We start from the raw sequence: 19,262 nt of genomic DNA, 5'->3' as shown, positions 1-19,262 counted from the left end.
ATTTGTCAAGGTTTACTTTAATTGACATTAATGTATGATTGAAGTTAAATGTTAATTGTCAATTCCTGTATTGAGTTATGACTTATGAACTCTGACGGCTGACAGATGACCACGTCGAGTCTCGGTGTTAACACTTAACACGACTTTACATTTTAACGTCAATTGTTGTGATGGCGTAGGTAAACAGCGTAACTTTTATTTTTATAATAATTATTTTATTTTGTAGCTTTTTATATATATTTTAATCAGTTTTTAATAATTTTTTAGTAAGTGGTAGTCACTTTTTTGTTTTATAATAACCAAAGATGACTCTTATTCGACTATTTTGTGGCGTATATTTATTTCTGCTTTTTACAAACATTGTGTACTCCGAACAAATTATAACCACTTCAAAAGATATTAAATTACTTCCCAACTTACCACAGCACTTGAACAAAAAGTTATTAATTGCGAGTGAGGGTGGCCCTCTAACAAACACAACAGTCACTTTACCAAAAGAAAATAACTCTATGGTGATAAATTTAGATACAGAACTAGTGAAAAATAAAACCAATTCAGTAGTTCCACGAAAAGGTGTCAAATATCACCTCGAAGAAAATACAAGTAATGAGCAAGATTCACTTTCCAGTGGTGATATGATCACACTAGATGAAAATTCCAATTCCACAAACACTCTTAAACCTATTTCAAACAAAAGTGGGTTGCAAATTGAAGAAAAGCATAATGAAACAATAGTACATAAGCCTACTGTACTTTCATCACAAATTTTGGACAAGTTGAGTGAAAAAATTGAATTCCAACCAGATGCCAAAGTAAAAAAAATGCATGAAAACAGTCATCCTGATCTTGTTATGCCTATTGTAATAACTATATTAGTTGTACCAATGTTTGCAGTTGTTGGATACATGGCTCTAAAGAGAGGTCAAGATGCTTGGAAAAACCGACATTATAAAAGAATGGATTTTTTATTGGATGGGATGTACAATGATTAATATCTTAGGATCCATACAATTTTATATATTTTTGTTGATGAAATTTGTGTTGATTGTGATTTTAGTTATTATTATGGGGAATAAGCTACTCTACAAGTTGTATAAGTTACTATTATAGTAAATAATAATGAATGTCTCCATGTAATATTATATTGCATTTTGTAACTATTGAAAAAAATTATAAAGATTTAAGGTATAAGCAATAAATGGTGCTATATTTATAAATTATATTGTGATAATAGAATTGCTGACATGGATCATGTGGTTGTTCCAAATTTTAATAGCTGAAGGTGCGTAAATACACCAGTAATAAATTTAAATACATATTTTACAGTTCACGGGCTTGCAAGATGTGCAGCCTGTATAAAAAGATTGTACACATATCTCTTATGTCTTCCAAAGTAAATGGACTCATAACTTTGAAAAATGGCTATATAATATACTAACATGAACATTTATTTCAAAAATGCTTTATATTATATTTTATTGTTATTTTTAAAAAAAAACTAGTTGTACTATTACATGCCTTGATTTTTGTATGTGATTTGTGATCATTTATTTTTATCAATAAGCAAGTAAGTTGATTGGTCACCTGTGCCTCACTCACGCCGTTGATTTTTGAGTCTTAGGCATGCCGGTTTTCCTTATCATGTGTTGCACACACAAAAAGAAAAATCCACTGGTGCATAGGCGCAATTCGCACGCATGAACTCAAAGGTGACTTGCATGCCGAAACTATGCCAACATTGGTATCTTATTTAAATAAATATATTTTTTATTACATATTGAATTCTAATCATTTTATCACCATTTTATGTATGGGTTCTATTTTGTTACTGGTAGAAACAACATATTATAGAGTATTGATATTTTGATACTTAAATGTGGATGTTTCTTGTAGAGAAATATTTTTCATAGATCTAAGGTTACCAACTATTTTTTGTTCAAAAAGTATTTGCAAGTTTTTCAAAGGTAAAAAAAGAAGAAAAAGCAATAAAAACTTTATTTTCTATTAAAAACATTTTTCTTTGGGAGTGGATTTTTTGCTAAATCAGGATGTACGGCTAATAATGTAGCCACATCCAAACAACTTTCATTTTGCATATAAAATTTGACTGTTAAGACAGCAGATAATGTTTTTTACAGAAAGTTGCGTCCCTAGTGAAAATACCCTTTCAACAGCAGCATTAGTGCCTGCAAAACAAGGAAATTTCTATTAAAACATTTAAATGTTTTATGTGGGTATATGTTCGTGTGACGTGTATGATCAGTGTGACCGTTTTACTAAATGGCGATCTACTAAAATAAAAAGTAGAAGAGGAAAAAAATAATGAAAACACTTATTATCAGTTACTTTTTTTAATTTTAACAATTACACACCTTCATTTTGCAGACATATGAAAATATTTACAATAAGTTTTATTACAAATAGTCAGTATTCGACGGATTATTTTTACCATTTCTTTCGATGGGTCAAATGAGATATAATCTACACTCCCTTCACTTAGACCTTGCTTAGCATGGAACAGGCACGCAATATGTTTAGCTGGAAACCTGTTTCTTTATTTAGTTAATACATGATTAACTTTTGAAAAAATTATTTCGCATTCAGCGTTTGAAATGGGTATGCATTTTAGACATTTTACAAAATTTGTCAAATTGTTGTACTTTGGAACATTGCTACTATTAACAATGCAACTTAATTTGCTCCAAAACTGTTCAACATTTACAGCACTGGTGCTACTACTAGAACCACACATCAGGTTTTGTATCTCTGAATCATACTTAATTTGACGATATTCATCGTCAATTAATTGTCTTATTGTATCATTTGTAGTAATGTTCGGAAACCTGTCCATAACGCTGATAACAGATGTAAAATTTTCATAAGCCGCTACTTGTGTGTTTATGAAACCTACTCGTAAAATATTTTCTCATTAATGGGAAGTCGACATTTAAGTTGAGTACATAAGTTTATCCAAAAGCTTTGACACCTTTTTAAAAAGTCTCTGATTACGATACTACTGTTACTTGGTTGATTTCTTAACAGCGTTATTTCATTAGATACTTTTATACTTGAGTATATCTCGTGTAATTCTACGAAATTGATGTTACTTTTAGGATCTATGTCCTAAATAGTAGTGGCATGAATGTAGCTGCTTTTTATGTAGCAACTTAATGTTGTTTTTAACATGTCAGTCAAATCTCGATAAAAACTATGAACAACAGATGCATAACCATCAAAAATTATGTTAAACTTGTTGACTATATGCAAAATATAATCTAAAAACAAAAAGTAGAAGCTTTATTTGTTTATTTTCGAAACTTTCATGTAAAAGAAATCACCGAATGGCTAGGATTATATTGTCATTTTAATTACGACTTTACGAGGGAGATGCTGTAGCACCTCACCCGTAATTAAGTCAAATTTTGGCGCATTTTTTTTAGTTAAACATTGAATTTCACTTAAAACTTCCTTTGGTGTGACTATCGTTAGTTCTTCTAATGATATTTCCGCGAAGTCAAGTGTTTCTTCTTCATCGATTTGAAATATATCTTCTAGATGATCAGCACACCTCCTAGTTATTTGTATGTCACTTGCAGCCCAATTCCCATTCGACTCTCGTGAGGGAAGAATATGTGTTGTAGGTTTTTTGATATTTCCTATTGCTTTCCAGATGGAGTAGTTGGTGGAACCATCAGAAGTAAATTGGTGTAGGTATCTCTTTATTGAAGTATCTTTATGTATTTTAATCTTTCTCCTCAGTTGAGGTTATTCAGATGTTTTTTTGTCTTCAGGACATCCTGTGGAATACCACCTTTTTCTTTGAGTTCGTTTTGTCTTTATCAAATGAATCAAGTAATCTCTTCTGGGAAGTAGTTGTTTTGTACCTTTTTCTTAAATTTTGGAGTATTGCTCCAAACAGCTTGTTGAATGTTCTTTGTAAATTTATTTACTTCTAATTGTTCCTCAGTCTTTAAAGCTATTCTTAGGTCTACCATATTTTCAAGATGAGTTTTGAAGCTGTCCCAGTCCGTATGCGGGTTCACTAGAGATGGATTTAGATTTCGCTTTCAGAGTTCATGTCATAGGTTTCCTCTATTTGGAGAACATTTAGTGATACTTCTCTAAATATGAAGAAGTCTGATCAGACTTCTGACTACTGATCAGATGAGAGTAGATCAGATATTTTATTTTCTGTAGTGGTCTGCTGGCCAGTGTCATGTAGGCTTTCCTGTCGAAATTGCTTCACATCTTAAATCTTTCATAGCATTAAACAGTTATTTTTCTTTAGTCGAAATTAATCTTGATCCCCAGTAGGTATGTTTTGCATTGAAATCACCTCCCAACACAAATCTATTTCCTAGACTTTCTGGCAGGGTTTTGTACTGGTTGTACTTAAGTGCATGTCTTGGTGGGCAGTGGCTTGATATTGTTAATGGACACCGCATCATTGATAGGCTCACAGCCACAGCCTGAATATGATCTTTTTCATATTTAAAGACCTCGTGGTGTTGTCCTTATTATAACTGTACTTCCCCCACTTGATTTATTACTTGGGTGAAGGGCTAGGTAGGCTTTATATCCGTTCAGTTGAATGTATGACTCCCTGGTTAAATGTGTTTCCGATACCAAGCAGATGTCAATGTTTTCATGTTTTAGAATTACATTGTTACGAGCTAGGGGATCGGATAGAAAATGCCGTAGATTTCTTCAAGGGTTTATTTCTTAAAAAATCAATGAGGAATTTATGGGCATAAATTAATTGCAAAGATGCACTTATAACACACAAAAACAATCACTTATTACTTCACTTATGCACACTTCACACAGTACTTTAGCACTTGTAATCACTTTATTCGCACTTTATCGCTTCTCTTCTTTATGAAGTTCTCTTTGGTGTTTTAAAAGGACATTAGCATTCCATGCCATTATTTTTAAGGAAATCATTTCTTAAGACGATTAGAAGCTGCTATTTTGGTACCGCTTTCTAGTTTTTTAAGTCTCTCATAAAATGATGTCAATAATGAAAGTATGGTGTTAATTTTTTACCTATGCCTGTGTTAGTGGCCTCATTTTGTTGTGTTGAGGATAAAGTCTTGGGACCTTTAGTTATTTGAGCAAAGGACACAGTCTTTGAAACCAATTTTGCTGGTTTTACAGATTTGCTCGTTTCTTTGTAATTAGCTGGATGTGACTCGGAACAGTGAACGCACTTCGGTTTCGCGTCTCGTGGCATGTTACAGTCTACGGTGAGATTTGCATTTTACACATCTCATCTATAGGGCACATTATAAGAATAAAAAATGAGAAAAGATAAGTAAGACAAGTAAAGTGATAGGCAAATGGTCCGCCGAAGAGATGGAGAAGAATAGAACGGAATGGACTAAAATACCACTGGTATAGTAACAAACAATAAAAGTGCCGTCAGTGAACTGCTGTGACACACACATCACATTCAAATAAATTTTTCTTGATGCCAAAATTCGTTTGACACTCAATCGTTCTCATCAATACCTGCAGTATGTAGATCATTGCCGTTATAATTTTCGTCATCACTCATGCTATTCTTTAGATATTCTATGATGAATGGTGTAGATAGAAATAGAACTTAATGGTGATGTGATCCTCTGTCTAAACGAAAAACGAAGTTAAAATGCGAAGTAAACAATACATTTTCTGAAACAGCGCGAGTGAGGGAGCGGTTGCTGCAAATTAGTTGTAAACGTTACGTCTCAAAAAAGCCATTATCTTGACTAGTTGGACGATTCGTCTGCATTTTTGCAATCGACTAGTCGGCCAAAGTCATAGTTGGAACATCTCTCGTTACTATATCTACTACTTACCTTGTGGTAGCCCGTGATGCCAACTTCTACAGCATGTTCACCGTGATTTCGTGCTCACTTAAAAGGACATTAATACTTGCTGAATGTAAGTATATTTTCTAAACTAAATAATAATAAATAATTTAGTACTGTAGATAATTTCCGCACCGAGCTCTAATTTGCGCGGGCTGTTCATTTTTCGCGTGCGGCATTGAAATTAAAACAAATATAGATGTCTCTTGACTTACACCTTTACTCCGTTCCACATCCACTGGGTAAAGGCCCGGATGTGATTTAAGCGCCCTTCTACGGGAAGAACGTCGATCTCCACCTTGACCTGGTGCTTTCTACAATAGCCCAATGGATGAAGTTGGCATTCAAACACCATTTCGACAAGACCAAAAACTATCCTAACCCATTAGTTCGTCAACAAAAAAGGCCCATAAGACGCCCCGGCTTGTCTTAACGAATCCAGAAGATCCTATAACCTAACGACAGGTTAATAGCCACCCTCGCGGTACTCCTTAAAAAACCCTGGACTTTATCTATTGTTATAATTTGTAAAAAACATCTAATCTGATAATAAAATTATTGAGAATAATAAGACGTGTAATCTCAACCATACAATTGGGGATAATCTGTAAACTCAATCCATTATATTCTAGTTTATTTTATGTTGCCTGTCTGACAGAAACTAAATTCGTCGTTCGTTCTTTTGACTTGTAGTCAGTAATCACTAATCAGTTTGTCAGTTTATCTGACACGGTTAGCGCTTGCGGAGACCGAGCTATGAAAAATGAAATTAATTTCGCGAGTGTATTAGTGATGATAAATGATAATAATCGCTTGTCCAGCCGTTTCGAGTTTTTACTTGGGTCTCGTTACAATTATTGAAAATACTGACATGTTCAAAATATTTTTAAATTGTAGTTTGTACCAATTATATTGTTAATTTTCTACTTTATCATAAACACAGTTGCAAAAGTGATTTGTTTTACAAAAACTTTAACCTTGGTCTTAAAATGGTGAGTCTATGCACAGCAGCTATTGCCATCTAGTATTTACTTCGTTATTTGTTAATATTAAAATGCATGTTACGAATGTTTTATAAGCTTTATTTTTTTCCGACACTCACAGGACCCATGACTTCTGTGAAAATTTTATTCTAAATGTTAGGTTTGAACATTACCTTACTAAAAGTAGTTTTATAAGAAGATTAGCTGTTTGTTTAAAATACTAGTATTTTTTAATTATAAAAATATTCTAATAGAACAAGAGTAGTGATAAGTTTTTAGAGAAAATATAAATTTATTTATATATGCCATTTAAGAAAGTTAAATTAAGAAACAATAATATCTCTGTTTACAATTTTTGGTCATTAGTGATGACTCTAATGACCTAGATATCAATCATTATGATTACAGTACTAGGTGTCATTACATTAGTGTTAATTTTTTACATTATAATTGTAGAAAAAGGTTTTTCTTTATGTAGGTTCAAGATGGTTTTTATTCAGGACCTTATATCAAGAATGGGTTGCTGAGTGAATAAATAAAACAATATGAGTGCTCATAGTGGTTGTATGAGTTGTAATGAAAACTCAGAGCATTTTGAATCTAAAATAGAGGCTGAATGTTCTGAAGCAGAAGATGCCCAAATTAGACTGGCGCCGCATGTGCAAGCTTACTTGGCTCATAATAACTCAACTACAAATTGTTGTGGTTTTGCAATACCAATTGCCTTTGAAAGAGCCGCACCGGGAACATGGTGGAATCCAAGGTTTGACTCACCTATACTTGAGGGCCAGTACAGAAGTAGCTCTTTTAGACAGATAAGATTAAGATTTAGGTAAGTACGAACAATTGCCCTGTATAGTATTTTGTTTTCCGCATTATACTTTTGCTTGGGTAAGTAATAAATTATTTATTTTTGTTTTCAGATTTGCACTTTTATACATTTTGATATTTTCCATTTCATGGTTTACCTATTTTGTGGTACTTGGTCTAAATAATGTGACTATAAAATGGCCATTTCTATGTTTAATATTTGCTGGAGTATTGTTAATTACATCTGTAATGTTGTTTTTAACCTTTACTCAAATATATAAAGTACATACAATCAGATTATCCATGACTATGGCTCTTGCTCTGTGTACCCTCAGCTTGTCCCTCATAGCCGTGACAACACAATTAGATCCAAATTCACGTTTTATAGCCGATATAAGTCAATCAGGTCACTTCACCATGTGCATTGAAATACTATTGATAATCTATACTTTGACCCCTTTACCCCTCTTTGCTTGTGTCTCAATAGGGTTCTTGTATTCTATAGCTTTTGAGACCCTCAATGTATTCTTACATTTATCAGAACAAGAGTGGCTATATCCTGGAATGTTAGTCAGAATTTTACTTCATTTTTGTGTGCATATAATTGGTGTCCATATTTACCTTATGACTTTTGTGAGAATGAGGGGTACATTTATGAAAGTGGGTCAGAGTTTGCTCGTCAGAAGGCAGCTGGAGATGGAAAAGCAGCTGAAAGAGAAAATGATTCATTCAGTAATGCCGCCAAAGCTTGCAAGTTGGCTGATGGAGGAGCAAGTGACCGAAACGGAAACTATATCAAAAATTCATGATCCTCTTCAGGCTAGAACATCGAACCCTGGAGCTTCAGATATTAAATCACTATTCAGACCATTTAACATGAGTTCAATGGATAATGTCAGCATCCTATTTGCGGACATAGTTGGATTTACAAAAATGTCCAGTAACAAGGGTGCAGAGGAATTGGTCAACATATTGAATGACCTGTTTGAGAAGTTTGATGAGTTGTGTCTAATACATGGGTGTGAGAAAATCTCCACTCTAGGAGATTGTTACTACTGCGTATCCGGCTGTCCAGAACCGAGGCCCGACCACGCCACTTGCTGTGTTGAAATGGGACTAGGTACGTGAAATATTCATTAAATATTTTGTATGGAATGATTTATCGATTCATCGATCGTAACAACGACCGATAAAATTGCTTGTTTGACCTCGATCTTTGTTACATCCATATGTTTCTTTAATACTCGAATGTTATATTTACATCATAGTGCAAACCGAAGATATTATTTATGGATACACGTGAACTTTAGGCTTGACCCTTTATAAGTGTTCTTTGACACTAAATGCACAATTTATAATATACTCTATGTTTTAATCTAGAAAGATAAAATAAACAACAAAGGATTTGCTTGATTTTGAAGAAGATAAGAATAATCAATACTTGTATATTTCAGGAATGATAGAAGCGATTCAAGAGTTCGATCGGGAAAAAGGAGAGGGTGTTAATATGAGAGTAGGCGTCCACACGGGGACCGTCCTATGCGGCATAGTGGGGACTCGCCGGTTTAAATTCGACGTCTGGAGTAATGACGTAACACTAGCGAATAAGATGGAATCAACGGGAAAGCCGGGCCGTGTGCATATATCCGAGGAAACGAGCAAATTCCTCGGGGGCTCCTACGTTTTGGAAGAGGGCGAGGAAGTTTTCGGTAAGATGTTTACTTAAACATTACGTTCGCATGAGTTTCGTTTCGTTAATACCTCAAATGTGTCCAGGTCATAAAACCTACTTTATAGAGGGCCGGCAGCTGAGTTCTCCGTACGACCACGATTGCCTGACCCCATCCAATCCAGTGAACTTGCGTCTTATCATATCTCCGGCCGCCTCCCCACAATCGGCTCTCTCTATCAGCCGATCGCCCTTACCTGTCTCCGCGAAGACCGGCGACAATTCTGGCGACGACAAAACAAAACCTGATGCCAAGTTCTCCAACTTCCTATCGCCGGGCCCGTTTAGTTTTCGTAATAAAGCCAGCTCTCTGCCGAGTATTTTGGACTCGGACACGGAGTTAGAAGAGAAAAGAGATAAGCGGTTCGTGAACGGAAACGATACCTCATCGAAGAGTCCCACGTCTATCGGTGAGTGGTTTGACATTGTTCCTTTGGTTTGACATTCAGTTGATGCTCCAACTAAGTATTGTATTGTATTTAGGCAGCTAGATGATCTCTGTTGTGCCGGAAATCGAATCTTCGAATCGAATTTAATCTCCTATAATGAGTTATGTGATTATATATTAAACGTTAAGCTTAGTGAAAGTTACGTGTGTGTTAAATGTGCTTTAGAGTCCATTATATATTCACTGAATACAGATACCCAATAGGCCAAAACTGCATTTCAACATTGAAATGAAATACAACCTGAACTTAGGAGACGCCATAAGACTGCAATAATGGCTTAGTTATATGTACTCACCACTGTGTTACCCAGCATCCGAAAATCGATTAGATCTAAATATAGTTGCGGTTTAGTTAAACTAATATTTAGTTTGGGAATACTACAAAATTATAACGTTGCGTTTATTAAGCCTGTGAGAGTCAAACGTTAAATTGTATCGAACATATATACGTTCCCTCATTAAGCTGCTAAAAATAACCAGAAGTCTTTCATGTTTGTAAACTTCTTTAAGCATAAGTATAAATAATGTTATGTATTACTAGTTAATTGTTATCAAACGGTTGACGTATTTTGATTAAAACTGTTTTTGCTAGGCTGTGGGCGGCCCATGGCCTCTTGTTACATAAAATATACTTTCAATTAGGATCGGGTTTTGCGCTGCGATAAACCAGTGTTGTCATACCCAAAAACCTTATTTCCAATCAATCATTTCGTCCATTAACGAAAAAGTATTTTCCTTACCGGTTTATAAATGACGCATTTGTGTAGTTAAGACTATCAATGGGAAACTTCTATTTTACCAATCTTATTATATTTCAGTGTGTACACACACAAAAACCTAATTTTAAGACTTGTTTGCTTGTAAATATTGACTTATTATTGGAAACACGACCACAGTTTTATTTATGAAGCTTTAGTTATCATCGTAGCCCAAAGATAAGATATAATGTGACTCTAAATAGTAGAAGGTGATGCTCTTTGCATCTAGATTGCGTCTTTATTGAAATCTATCGCCAACCCGACTTATTCGTAAACAATGCTAAATTATGTATAAATGCTCGGTCATCGGCAGTTACTCGCGTGTCATTCAGAGATCGATTGTTTATTTTGTGTTAATGCAGGCGGAAAATGAAAGAATTTAAAGATTCAAATTGAAATTATTACAAAAGGATTGAATTACATTAAGATGACAACTTTGTCTCGATTATGGCTTAATATTAAGATACACCGTTAAACATTTTGTTTGAGACATGATTATCCATGAAAACGCTGGATGACGTCATTCAGCTGATTGTTCCCGTGACCTCACATTGCTCAAACTCGTGCAGGGTGCAGTACCATTAGTCAGTGACTGCGGCAGCTACTACACTACACTTACGTTTTAGTAAAGTCTTTCAAACCCAATAAATTCATTTTAAATCACAGTCTCCCTACGGCAGGTGTTTGCATTATGTCTTCATTCTTTCACAAGAGGAAGATACCCTTTTCCTCGAGCAAGAATTTTTATATTAAAGTATGGATATCCCTTAAATTGTGATTGTTCCCACTGGATTGTTCCGGGATAACACGTAGCAAAGCTCACGAGCGAAATTACGTCAATCGGTAGGTTGACGCTGTTTGAATTTAGTTTGGGGAGCGGTTTATTTGCAGACAAACAAAGACTTTCACACTTACACTATTCACGTCCTTGTGCTGAAAAAGGTCAATGTCGTATATTTTTGTATCCATTCATAAACTTACTCTGCCAGCTACAGAACGTGTTGGCTTAGTAGTTAAACCTAAGGGGACCTTTGATAACGAATTACATTGCGAATTACACACTTTGACAATAAAGGTATCACAATCAACGTATCAAAGGTATCCGCTTGACCGTAATAGAAAAATGGTTTTGGTCGAAATATGTTAACGGAAATAAAGTTGATGCATCAATTACTTACTTATCCTTGCAGTTTGCAGTTGCAGTATGCAGTTTTTCTAAATTGGTATTGTTATAGAACGAATGAACACTAACTTAGGCATTAACGGCCAATTAATTCATCTGGACAGAAATAGGTTACAGCATTACGCCCGCAATCAGGCCACGTCACTAGGGCGTTTAATAGCATGGGAAAAACTGCGAATACAGCGGGTCAATTATTATAAAGGAAATCGTTATTATGTTGCGGACGTGTTCTGAAAAGCTTTGATGAGATTCTTAGCAGCTAATTGCTAAAGATTTATTATTTCCTGTAACCCAGTCATGTGAAACGTACAAAATAAAAATAGGTTTTATATCAAGAGATTTGTTGAGTTAGATACGTTGATTTGAAGTGGCGCGTAATATGTCGTAAATCTGATTTGATATAGTTAACATATCGATTGTTATTTTTGATAGGTTTATATCGTGTTACATGACGATCGGTTACGTTATCGCCTAGCTACGTATGGATATATTTGACACAGGAGTCTCGCCCCAGTAGATAGACACATGGGTACACTGAGCAAAACTTGAAGAAATCCCTAAGTATGGTACGATGTACAAAGACCCTCCTAGTCTTGGAGTACATTTTAACTGGAACTTGTTATATAATGCCACTCGCGGTAATTCGCCCTTAACGTGATGTTAAGCCTTTCTAATTGGACATAAACAGTCAAACTAGTAGTTGCGCTTGTAAAACAAATTAAAATGAGTGTAGATTTTGATCCTTATACGAGGTTCTGTACTCGTGACTAACTTCAGACCCGTAATAGAGTTCACGATGAACTTTACGTTGCTCAGACGAGTACAAAGTACGATTTCTCACAAAACGTGGAAATTTGTGTTTCGATTGATTGCTCGAACAATAAATTGTTTATGAGGATTATAATAGCTTATAAGCAATCATGAGTACTAGAAATACGGGTGTACATCATCAATAGCGCAGCGCACGCTAAATAATGAGTAGAATGATATTTCTGAGACACGTGATTTAAGGAGTCATTCGGTCTGATTATATTTGTTAAATAAAATATTTTATTAAGGTTCAGTTTATCATTTCAGTGAATTAGTTTTTAATTAATTTGTAATATACACGTATTTACAGGCAGCTGCGGAAAGTACACAAACAAAATAAAACAATGGAAGGTACCAAAGTTTTTGAGAAAGCACTCGGACACCCCGTTACACGAAATGAAGAAACAGAACTTCAGCGCCAAAGCCATACATATAGTGGAGTGTGGAGACGCGCAGACCAATAATGGTTACCGCAAAGTACCGATTGTTATAGAATCTCACGAGAAAGCAAGACAGAGCAGTAGCAAACTGAATAGCCGTACGAATGAGATGTTCGAGAGGGAAATAATCGATATCCGATCGTATTTAAGTCAGTCTCGAAGCAACATGTCGCCTTTTGCGAGGAGCAGCAGCTACAGGTCGCAGTATGGGAGACCTACGTTAGAGGTGAATTCGTGTAGCAGTTCGATTATTCAAATTGGCATTTATTTACCTCCACCTCGTTTGCAATAGTTCTCTGTTTTCACGTATCAATAGTTGAAAGAAAACAATTGTTTAACCGGATTAAAGCTTGCTATGTTAACCAAAGACAATACAATATCTATAGTTCTAAAACGCTTTAGTCACTAAAAATACTAACAAATATAGATTTATAATGGATATAAAGAAACTTCAACTTATCTAAACAATGGATTTCATTTGCTGAGTTTTTTTTTTATAATTGTAATAATAATTGGATGTTAAACTGAAGAACCCCGTCCCACTCTCTTGTGGGATTTTCTCATTGGAAACCATCTTTCGAGTTGGTCGTAAAACTGGCACAGTGAACAAGAAATTAAGGGATTTATAAGAATTTCGATCTGATTAATGGTTAAACAATCATTGTTTTGGATTGGTCAACACAGTTTGATCGCTCTCTTTATTCTGAAAATGATGAATGAAACATTAAGTTACGGGATTTTCTTTAGGCAATTTAGTTTGTTAGTAGTTCTTAAACGGTCGTGAAGACCTGCTCGCCTCTTATATACACATTTTCCAGTCTCGGTCTAGCGCTGCCTTGGGTGGGCTCAGTTGTCAGTCATCGACAAGTCGATTTTGAATTTCAGCCAGGGCCAGTTAGTCGCGCTCGCAGTTCCACGTTGGCCACGCAAGGTGAACTAATCAGGCCAAAGGACAGGAAATTGAACCTGCCCGTACCGAACCATCCCGGCAGACTGCCCGATGATATCGTCAGCCTATGCCCGTCTGTCAACAGCAGGAAGGATTCAGGCATCAGAAGCACTAGTAGGCGATCTAGCATACAGCAGCAGGTATTCTAAACTATTACTTCCTAAACAAACGAACTTATAACATAACTTACTTCTTCAAAACGCCTTAGAAAACCTTCCGAGCCACATACAATCTCTTGATTAGCACTAAAGATAGTGTATACTGCATTATGCCAATTTTACGTCAATTATTACGTCATGCAATTTTTGGAGATTCTTGACTTCCCCCCCTCCCATGAAACGCGCGTTTCTGTATTCAATAGTAGTCGTTTCGTGACCACCCCCAGTGACTCTTTATACCAAAAACTTACCATTATGTGCTCTAAAGTAGTTTGCTCACAAGAAACCCCCCCCCCCCCCCCCCCCCCCCTAAAATTCGTTACGTAATACTGGAACGCTCCCTTATGTCAGTCGATATTATCTTACTGCATGCAATACCGATGTATTGCATGGTCTTCAATACTGAAAATTGAGTGTACCCAAACTTTTAGACAATTATACTGAATAGCAATATGCTTTTCGGAAACAAACACAGATCAACCACATCATCACAACGCAAACCTACATAACCCAAAAGTCGTACCTAATTCGCTCAACGCTTTTTCTCCTTTCGAGACCCATTCTTAAAAACTTTTCACTAACGTTTCAAAACTCACATTACATACATTCACTAAAAAACTTAATAATCTTGTCCTATGCTGATACAAAAATAATTCTTAATGTGCATAAATAGTTTCATTCTAAATTGGTTTATCAAGTACAGTTAAGATTTCAAAAGGACTATAGATAGACTGGCTGCCCACGACAGGGAATCCTAGTGAAGTGTCACTAGTGCACTTTACATCCTGTTATTGGTAAAGTTTGATTAGTGTTCGGCGTTTTGCTTGCATTAAATGCGTTTTGTGAGATTGCGGGTTCGATTTTAGAACAAAAATAACTGTTCAGTTTCGAAGGCGTTAACGTCTTATCGTCTTAACTATTCGTTGACTAGTTGTTAATAAAAACCACAAAGCAATTTATTAGATACTTTATTTATGAATTTCAATAATTTTTACAATTATTACGATGGAAGAATTTGGAATCATTGAAATGTTTACGCATAGTCATTTTCCCCTAAAAAAGTTGCTTATTATGTATAGTTTCTAGAGACAGTAACGCAGTATTTATGACAAAATAAGTTATATCAAAACTTCTCTGCTGTTAAGAGCGAAATAATGAATAAAATTTGATTAAACGCTCTTAAGATGCTAAGTAAGTGTCCGCGACTGTCACTCCTGTGACTGTGGTGTTTATTAAACTGAAAAAGGAATTAGTTTTATTATAAATATTTTTGTCAACGAAGGTATTTCGTTTCGTTTTCATGTAAAAATTCATAATTTTACCATTCGAACACTATTTAGACTGCAAATTTATTTTTGAACGCGGGAAGCACTCCCCGCGATAAATATTTACAAAAGTTGTTTGGGTTTAAAAAATGTTTAATAATTTCAGATCTTCGTATTGAATCACGTCTCGTTGGCGACCTCCCAAGTGGATATAATGCAGCAAAGGGTTTCCGGGTATTACACTTCGAGCCAATCGTCCCTCGACATCCCCCCCCGCTCCAAGCTCCCTCCGCCGCTCGACGAGGAGCAAGTTCGGTCCTTGCAGAAATTGCGAAAGCAATCCGACCTTCAGCTCATCCGATGCGTTCAGGACAACGCGAGATCCGGAATCAACTATTTCGTTCAGCCGCCATTGAACGGGCTCACGCTTTTCTTCAAAACGCCGGACATGGAGAGGCACTATCGCGACAGAGCCCACAGAAGCGACGACTGCGAAGATTTCCCTCCGACCCTGACCACGTCGCGCTTCAACACCGCCCTCGACATCTTGGTGTCGTCGATCATATTCGTTATAGTCGCGGCCTCCATCATCATAGTCTACGAGGAGTGGCGGTTCTCCATCGGGTGGTTTATCGCGTTCGTGTCCATCGAAGTGGCGGCGATGTCTCTCTGCGTGTACAGGCACTATCTCAAGTGGAGGTCGAAGATGGACCCCGACGACGTCGCGCAGACCCTGCGGAGGGCCGTCAGAGTGTTTCGGAAGATGTCGAACTGGTACCCGTGGCACTTGTCCGGCAGCCTCCTGATAAGTCTGCCCATTCTGGCCGTCCTGCTGAACTTCTCTTGCCAGATCACAACTTTGACGATACTGAAAGGCAAACAGTCGTTCTACATCTACCTTTTGAACGTGTGCATCGTTCACTTTTGCAATTTCACTCAGATGAGTTGGCTCGTGAAGAACGCCTTGGTGACTCTCTACGCGGCTCTGTTCCTGTTTCTGTCCCTCCTCGGCTGCCGCGACGTGAATACTCAATTTCTGGAATCGATCGATATCACGCCGAGTCTGAAGCTATTCGCTGAAAACAGCACAAACGTCACGGATTTTCTCTTAGAGGACTCGATGGGGAGCAACGGCACGAGGGCGTCGGCCACCGTTCGCCACGAGATGCATTTGAAGGAGCTCTACCTGGACGTCGTGTTGCTGCTGATCCTGGTTTGGTTTCTGAACAGAGAGTTCGAGATAAGCTACCGACTCAGTTTCTACAGCAACGTGGTCGCGAACAGAGACAAACAGAAGGTCCAAACCATGAGGAATCAGGCGGATTGGTTGCTGCACAACATCATCCCGCGGCACGTCGCAGACCAACTGAAGAGCACCGCCAAATACTCCGAGAACCACAAGGACGTCGGCGTCATCTTCGCGAGCATCGTCAACTTCAACGAAATGTACGACGAGTCGTATCTCAAGGGCAAGGAGTATCTGCGCGTCCTCAACGAGCTCATAGCGGACTTCGACGAACTGCTGGAGAGGCCGGAGTTTCAGCACGTCGAGAAGATAAAGACGATAGGCAGCACCTTCATGGCGGCCAGCGGCCTCGACCCCGACCTCAGGCATTCCCTGCGAGGCCCCCGCGAGCACCTCCACCAGCTCATGGATTTCGCGCTCGAGATGCAAAAAGTCGTCGACAATTTCAATCAGGACTTGCTGGAGTTCGACTTCATCCTTCGGATCGGGTACAACTTCGGCGACGTCACCGCCGGAGTCATCGGCACTTCGAAGCTGTACTACGACATCTGGGGCGACGCCGTGAACATCGCCTCGCGGATGGATTCCACGGGCGTCCCCGAGCGGATCCAGGTGGGCGAGGCTTGCGCGTCGGCTCTCTCGTCGCGGTACGACTTCGAGCCCCGGGGCAGCGTCTACGTCAAAGGCAAGGACGACATGAACGTGTTCCTCGTCATCGGCAAGAAGGGCGCGTAGTCGGCTAAGTCGTCTTCTTTAAGAGAAGTGGAATCTGTGATTTAACTATTTATCGTTTATCGTTTAACGTAATTATACAAATTATAAATGAATCGGTGTATTGAAGATTGTCTATTTATTGGGCGTGAATGAAAAGTTGACGTTATCTTAGAAGAATACGAATAATTAGCAATAAAGCGTAACTTTGTACTCGGAGGCAAGAAAGACTCGAGGCGAAGTTCTTAAATTGCATTCGATGTGTCGGCTTTTGTGATTCCAGTGATCTAGTCCGTTCTCACCCGCTTGACTATACTAGATGTTTCGTTCTAAATAAAAAACACACATATTTAATTTAATGAAGAACATATAGATTTTTCTCGTACGTAATATTACGTAAGCTAATGACCTATATATCTATCTTAAGTATAAATATTACAATCTAATGAAATATGCATAAATGATTCATATAAATCTAGCCGATTAAATTTGATTATTTTAAGTTTATTTAACAATGATTTTACTAAGTTACGGCTACATTCAAACCATAAATTATTCAATATCAACCTCTTCTACCCGTTGCCATTTTTGATGAGTCATTAAAGTATACGTATAATATAATGGAATTGTGATATTTTAAGTTATTCCTATTTTGTTGTGACTGTGTTTTATTTAATTAATAGCTGCAACTGAAAATATAACGTTGCGAGTAAATTTTGAAATGCGCGATCCCAAAGTTGACCCCATCGCCATCGCAAGCTCAGTACCGGCCCAGATATTAAACCCATCAAACCACTCGGCCCTATTCTATAACGTGGACTAATCGTTACAAAATGTATATACAACAGGTTTCCTGAACCTGAATGCTTAGATTAGTCTATTGAGTTTAGATTAGTCTATGTTTTGTCAAATTGTTTTATGCGTGTAAATATTTTTATGAAAAATGTTAGAATTCCGCGAAAGCCCCGGAGGCCGCTCGACTTGTCGAACTAGACTCAAGTGACGAGAATTCCTTAAAGATTCGCACTAAGCGTGCAGATTATGTATCATATATATTCGTCCTTTGGTTTCCGTTGTATATATCCTTCATGTTGTGTATAAAATCTAACATCTCTTGCCATACTGCTCTCCCAAGTCTGTATTTTATAATTGTTTGTATTTTTATACTTTCCGACCATTTAAAGTTACCTAATTACCGGTTCCAGTATTGTCTATGTGACAATTATGGACGTACCGGGGTGTCTCAAACCCGTTTTGGAAAAGGACAAATAGTGAGTTTAAAGAATAATTTCAAGTTATTAGTAATAGGTATTGGTAAAGTATACATTGCGGGTTTGATTGCACTGTTTCAAAAGTAGTTTTTGAAAACCCGGTATGATCCTGATGCGATTCGAAAATAAAATCGTCTCGTCTTGGAACATTTCCGAAATGAAATGTATGAATGCTACACTATGCCTTCTCTATGTAGATCTTCAAACTTATGATAAAAGCCTTACATTCCACTTGTATTTCGAAAGCCTTGAAAGTGTCTATTCACTATATAAATGAGAATTTCTCGAGCAGATTTCGATTGATGGACCAAATCTGATAAGCCTTAGCTCTCTTAAGTCTTCATGATGATGACATATTTTGATCGTTATATCTGTCAAAACCGTTTGCGATTTTTAAAACTATTTTCAGTAGCGACGATCAAAATATGTTATTCGTACTATTTACAAGTAACCTATGTACATCGTGAAGGCTCAAAGTACTTTACTGTCTTAAAAACTATGTATTATACGTTTACTTCCCAAAATTATTTGTATTTTTTCAAACTCTACAGCGAATAAAATTATGTGTGAAAAGTTAAATTTATTTATTTGCCCACTTAACAACTTGGAGGTTCCTTGGAAAATAATATAAAACCTGGACATGTTGACA

The 19,262-nt window shown here is 36.9% G+C and overlaps 2 protein-coding genes across 4 annotated transcripts; both read left to right on the top strand.

Moving 5' to 3' along the window:
• Window positions 1-151: 151 nt before the first annotated feature.
• On the top strand, window positions 152-1,777 carry LOC123715642. The gene has a single exon (XM_045670840.1). It carries the CDS (start codon window positions 306-308, stop codon window positions 990-992), a length of 687 nt encoding a protein of 228 aa, XP_045526796.1. The 5' UTR covers window positions 152-305; the 3' UTR covers window positions 993-1,777.
• A 4,803-nt stretch (window positions 1,778-6,580) lies between these two features.
• On the top strand, window positions 6,581-19,192 carry LOC123714841 (adenylate cyclase type 9). 3 transcript variants are annotated; one of them, XM_045669433.1, is made up of 8 exons: window positions 6,581-6,844; window positions 7,336-7,667; window positions 7,759-8,765; window positions 9,100-9,354; window positions 9,422-9,784; window positions 12,884-13,239; window positions 13,899-14,102; window positions 15,552-19,192. In XM_045669433.1, exons 2-8 carry the CDS (start codon window positions 7,381-7,383, stop codon window positions 17,364-17,366), a joined length of 4,287 nt encoding a protein of 1,428 aa, XP_045525389.1. In that variant the 5' UTR covers window positions 6,581-6,844; window positions 7,336-7,380; the 3' UTR covers window positions 17,367-19,192. The 3 variants fall into 3 exon arrangements, with proteins under 3 accessions (XP_045525389.1, XP_045525388.1, XP_045525390.1); XM_045669432.1 differs by having other exon boundaries at window positions 7,314-7,667; XM_045669434.1 differs by lacking the exon at window positions 6,581-6,844 and having other exon boundaries at window positions 7,531-8,765.
• The last annotated feature ends 70 nt before the right edge of the window (window positions 19,193-19,262 follow it).

The sequence above is a fragment of the Pieris brassicae genome, chromosome 10, assembly GCF_905147105.1.
Source record: "Pieris brassicae chromosome 10, ilPieBrab1.1, whole genome shotgun sequence".
Classification (NCBI taxonomy): domain Eukaryota; kingdom Metazoa; phylum Arthropoda; class Insecta; order Lepidoptera; family Pieridae; genus Pieris; species Pieris brassicae.
The sequence above is the reverse complement of the archived record's forward strand: the minus strand, read 5'-3'. Positions and strand labels throughout refer to the sequence as shown.

Bases quoted from the DNA above. Each gene is read 5' to 3' on its own strand.
- LOC123715642 (XM_045670840.1), top strand. From the start codon at position 306: ATGACTCTTATTCGACTATTTTGTGGCGTATATTTATTTCTGCTTTTT.
- LOC123714841 (XM_045669433.1), top strand. From the start codon at position 7,381: ATGAGTGCTCATAGTGGTTGTATGAGTTGTAATGAAAACTCAGAGCAT. The intron at 8,766-9,099 runs GTACGTGAAATA...TGTATATTTCAG, and splicing joins CTGTGTTGAAATGGGACTAG to GAATGATAGAAGCGATTCAA. The intron at 9,785-12,883 runs GTGAGTGGTTTG...ACGTATTTACAG, and splicing joins GAAGAGTCCCACGTCTATCG to GCAGCTGCGGAAAGTACACA.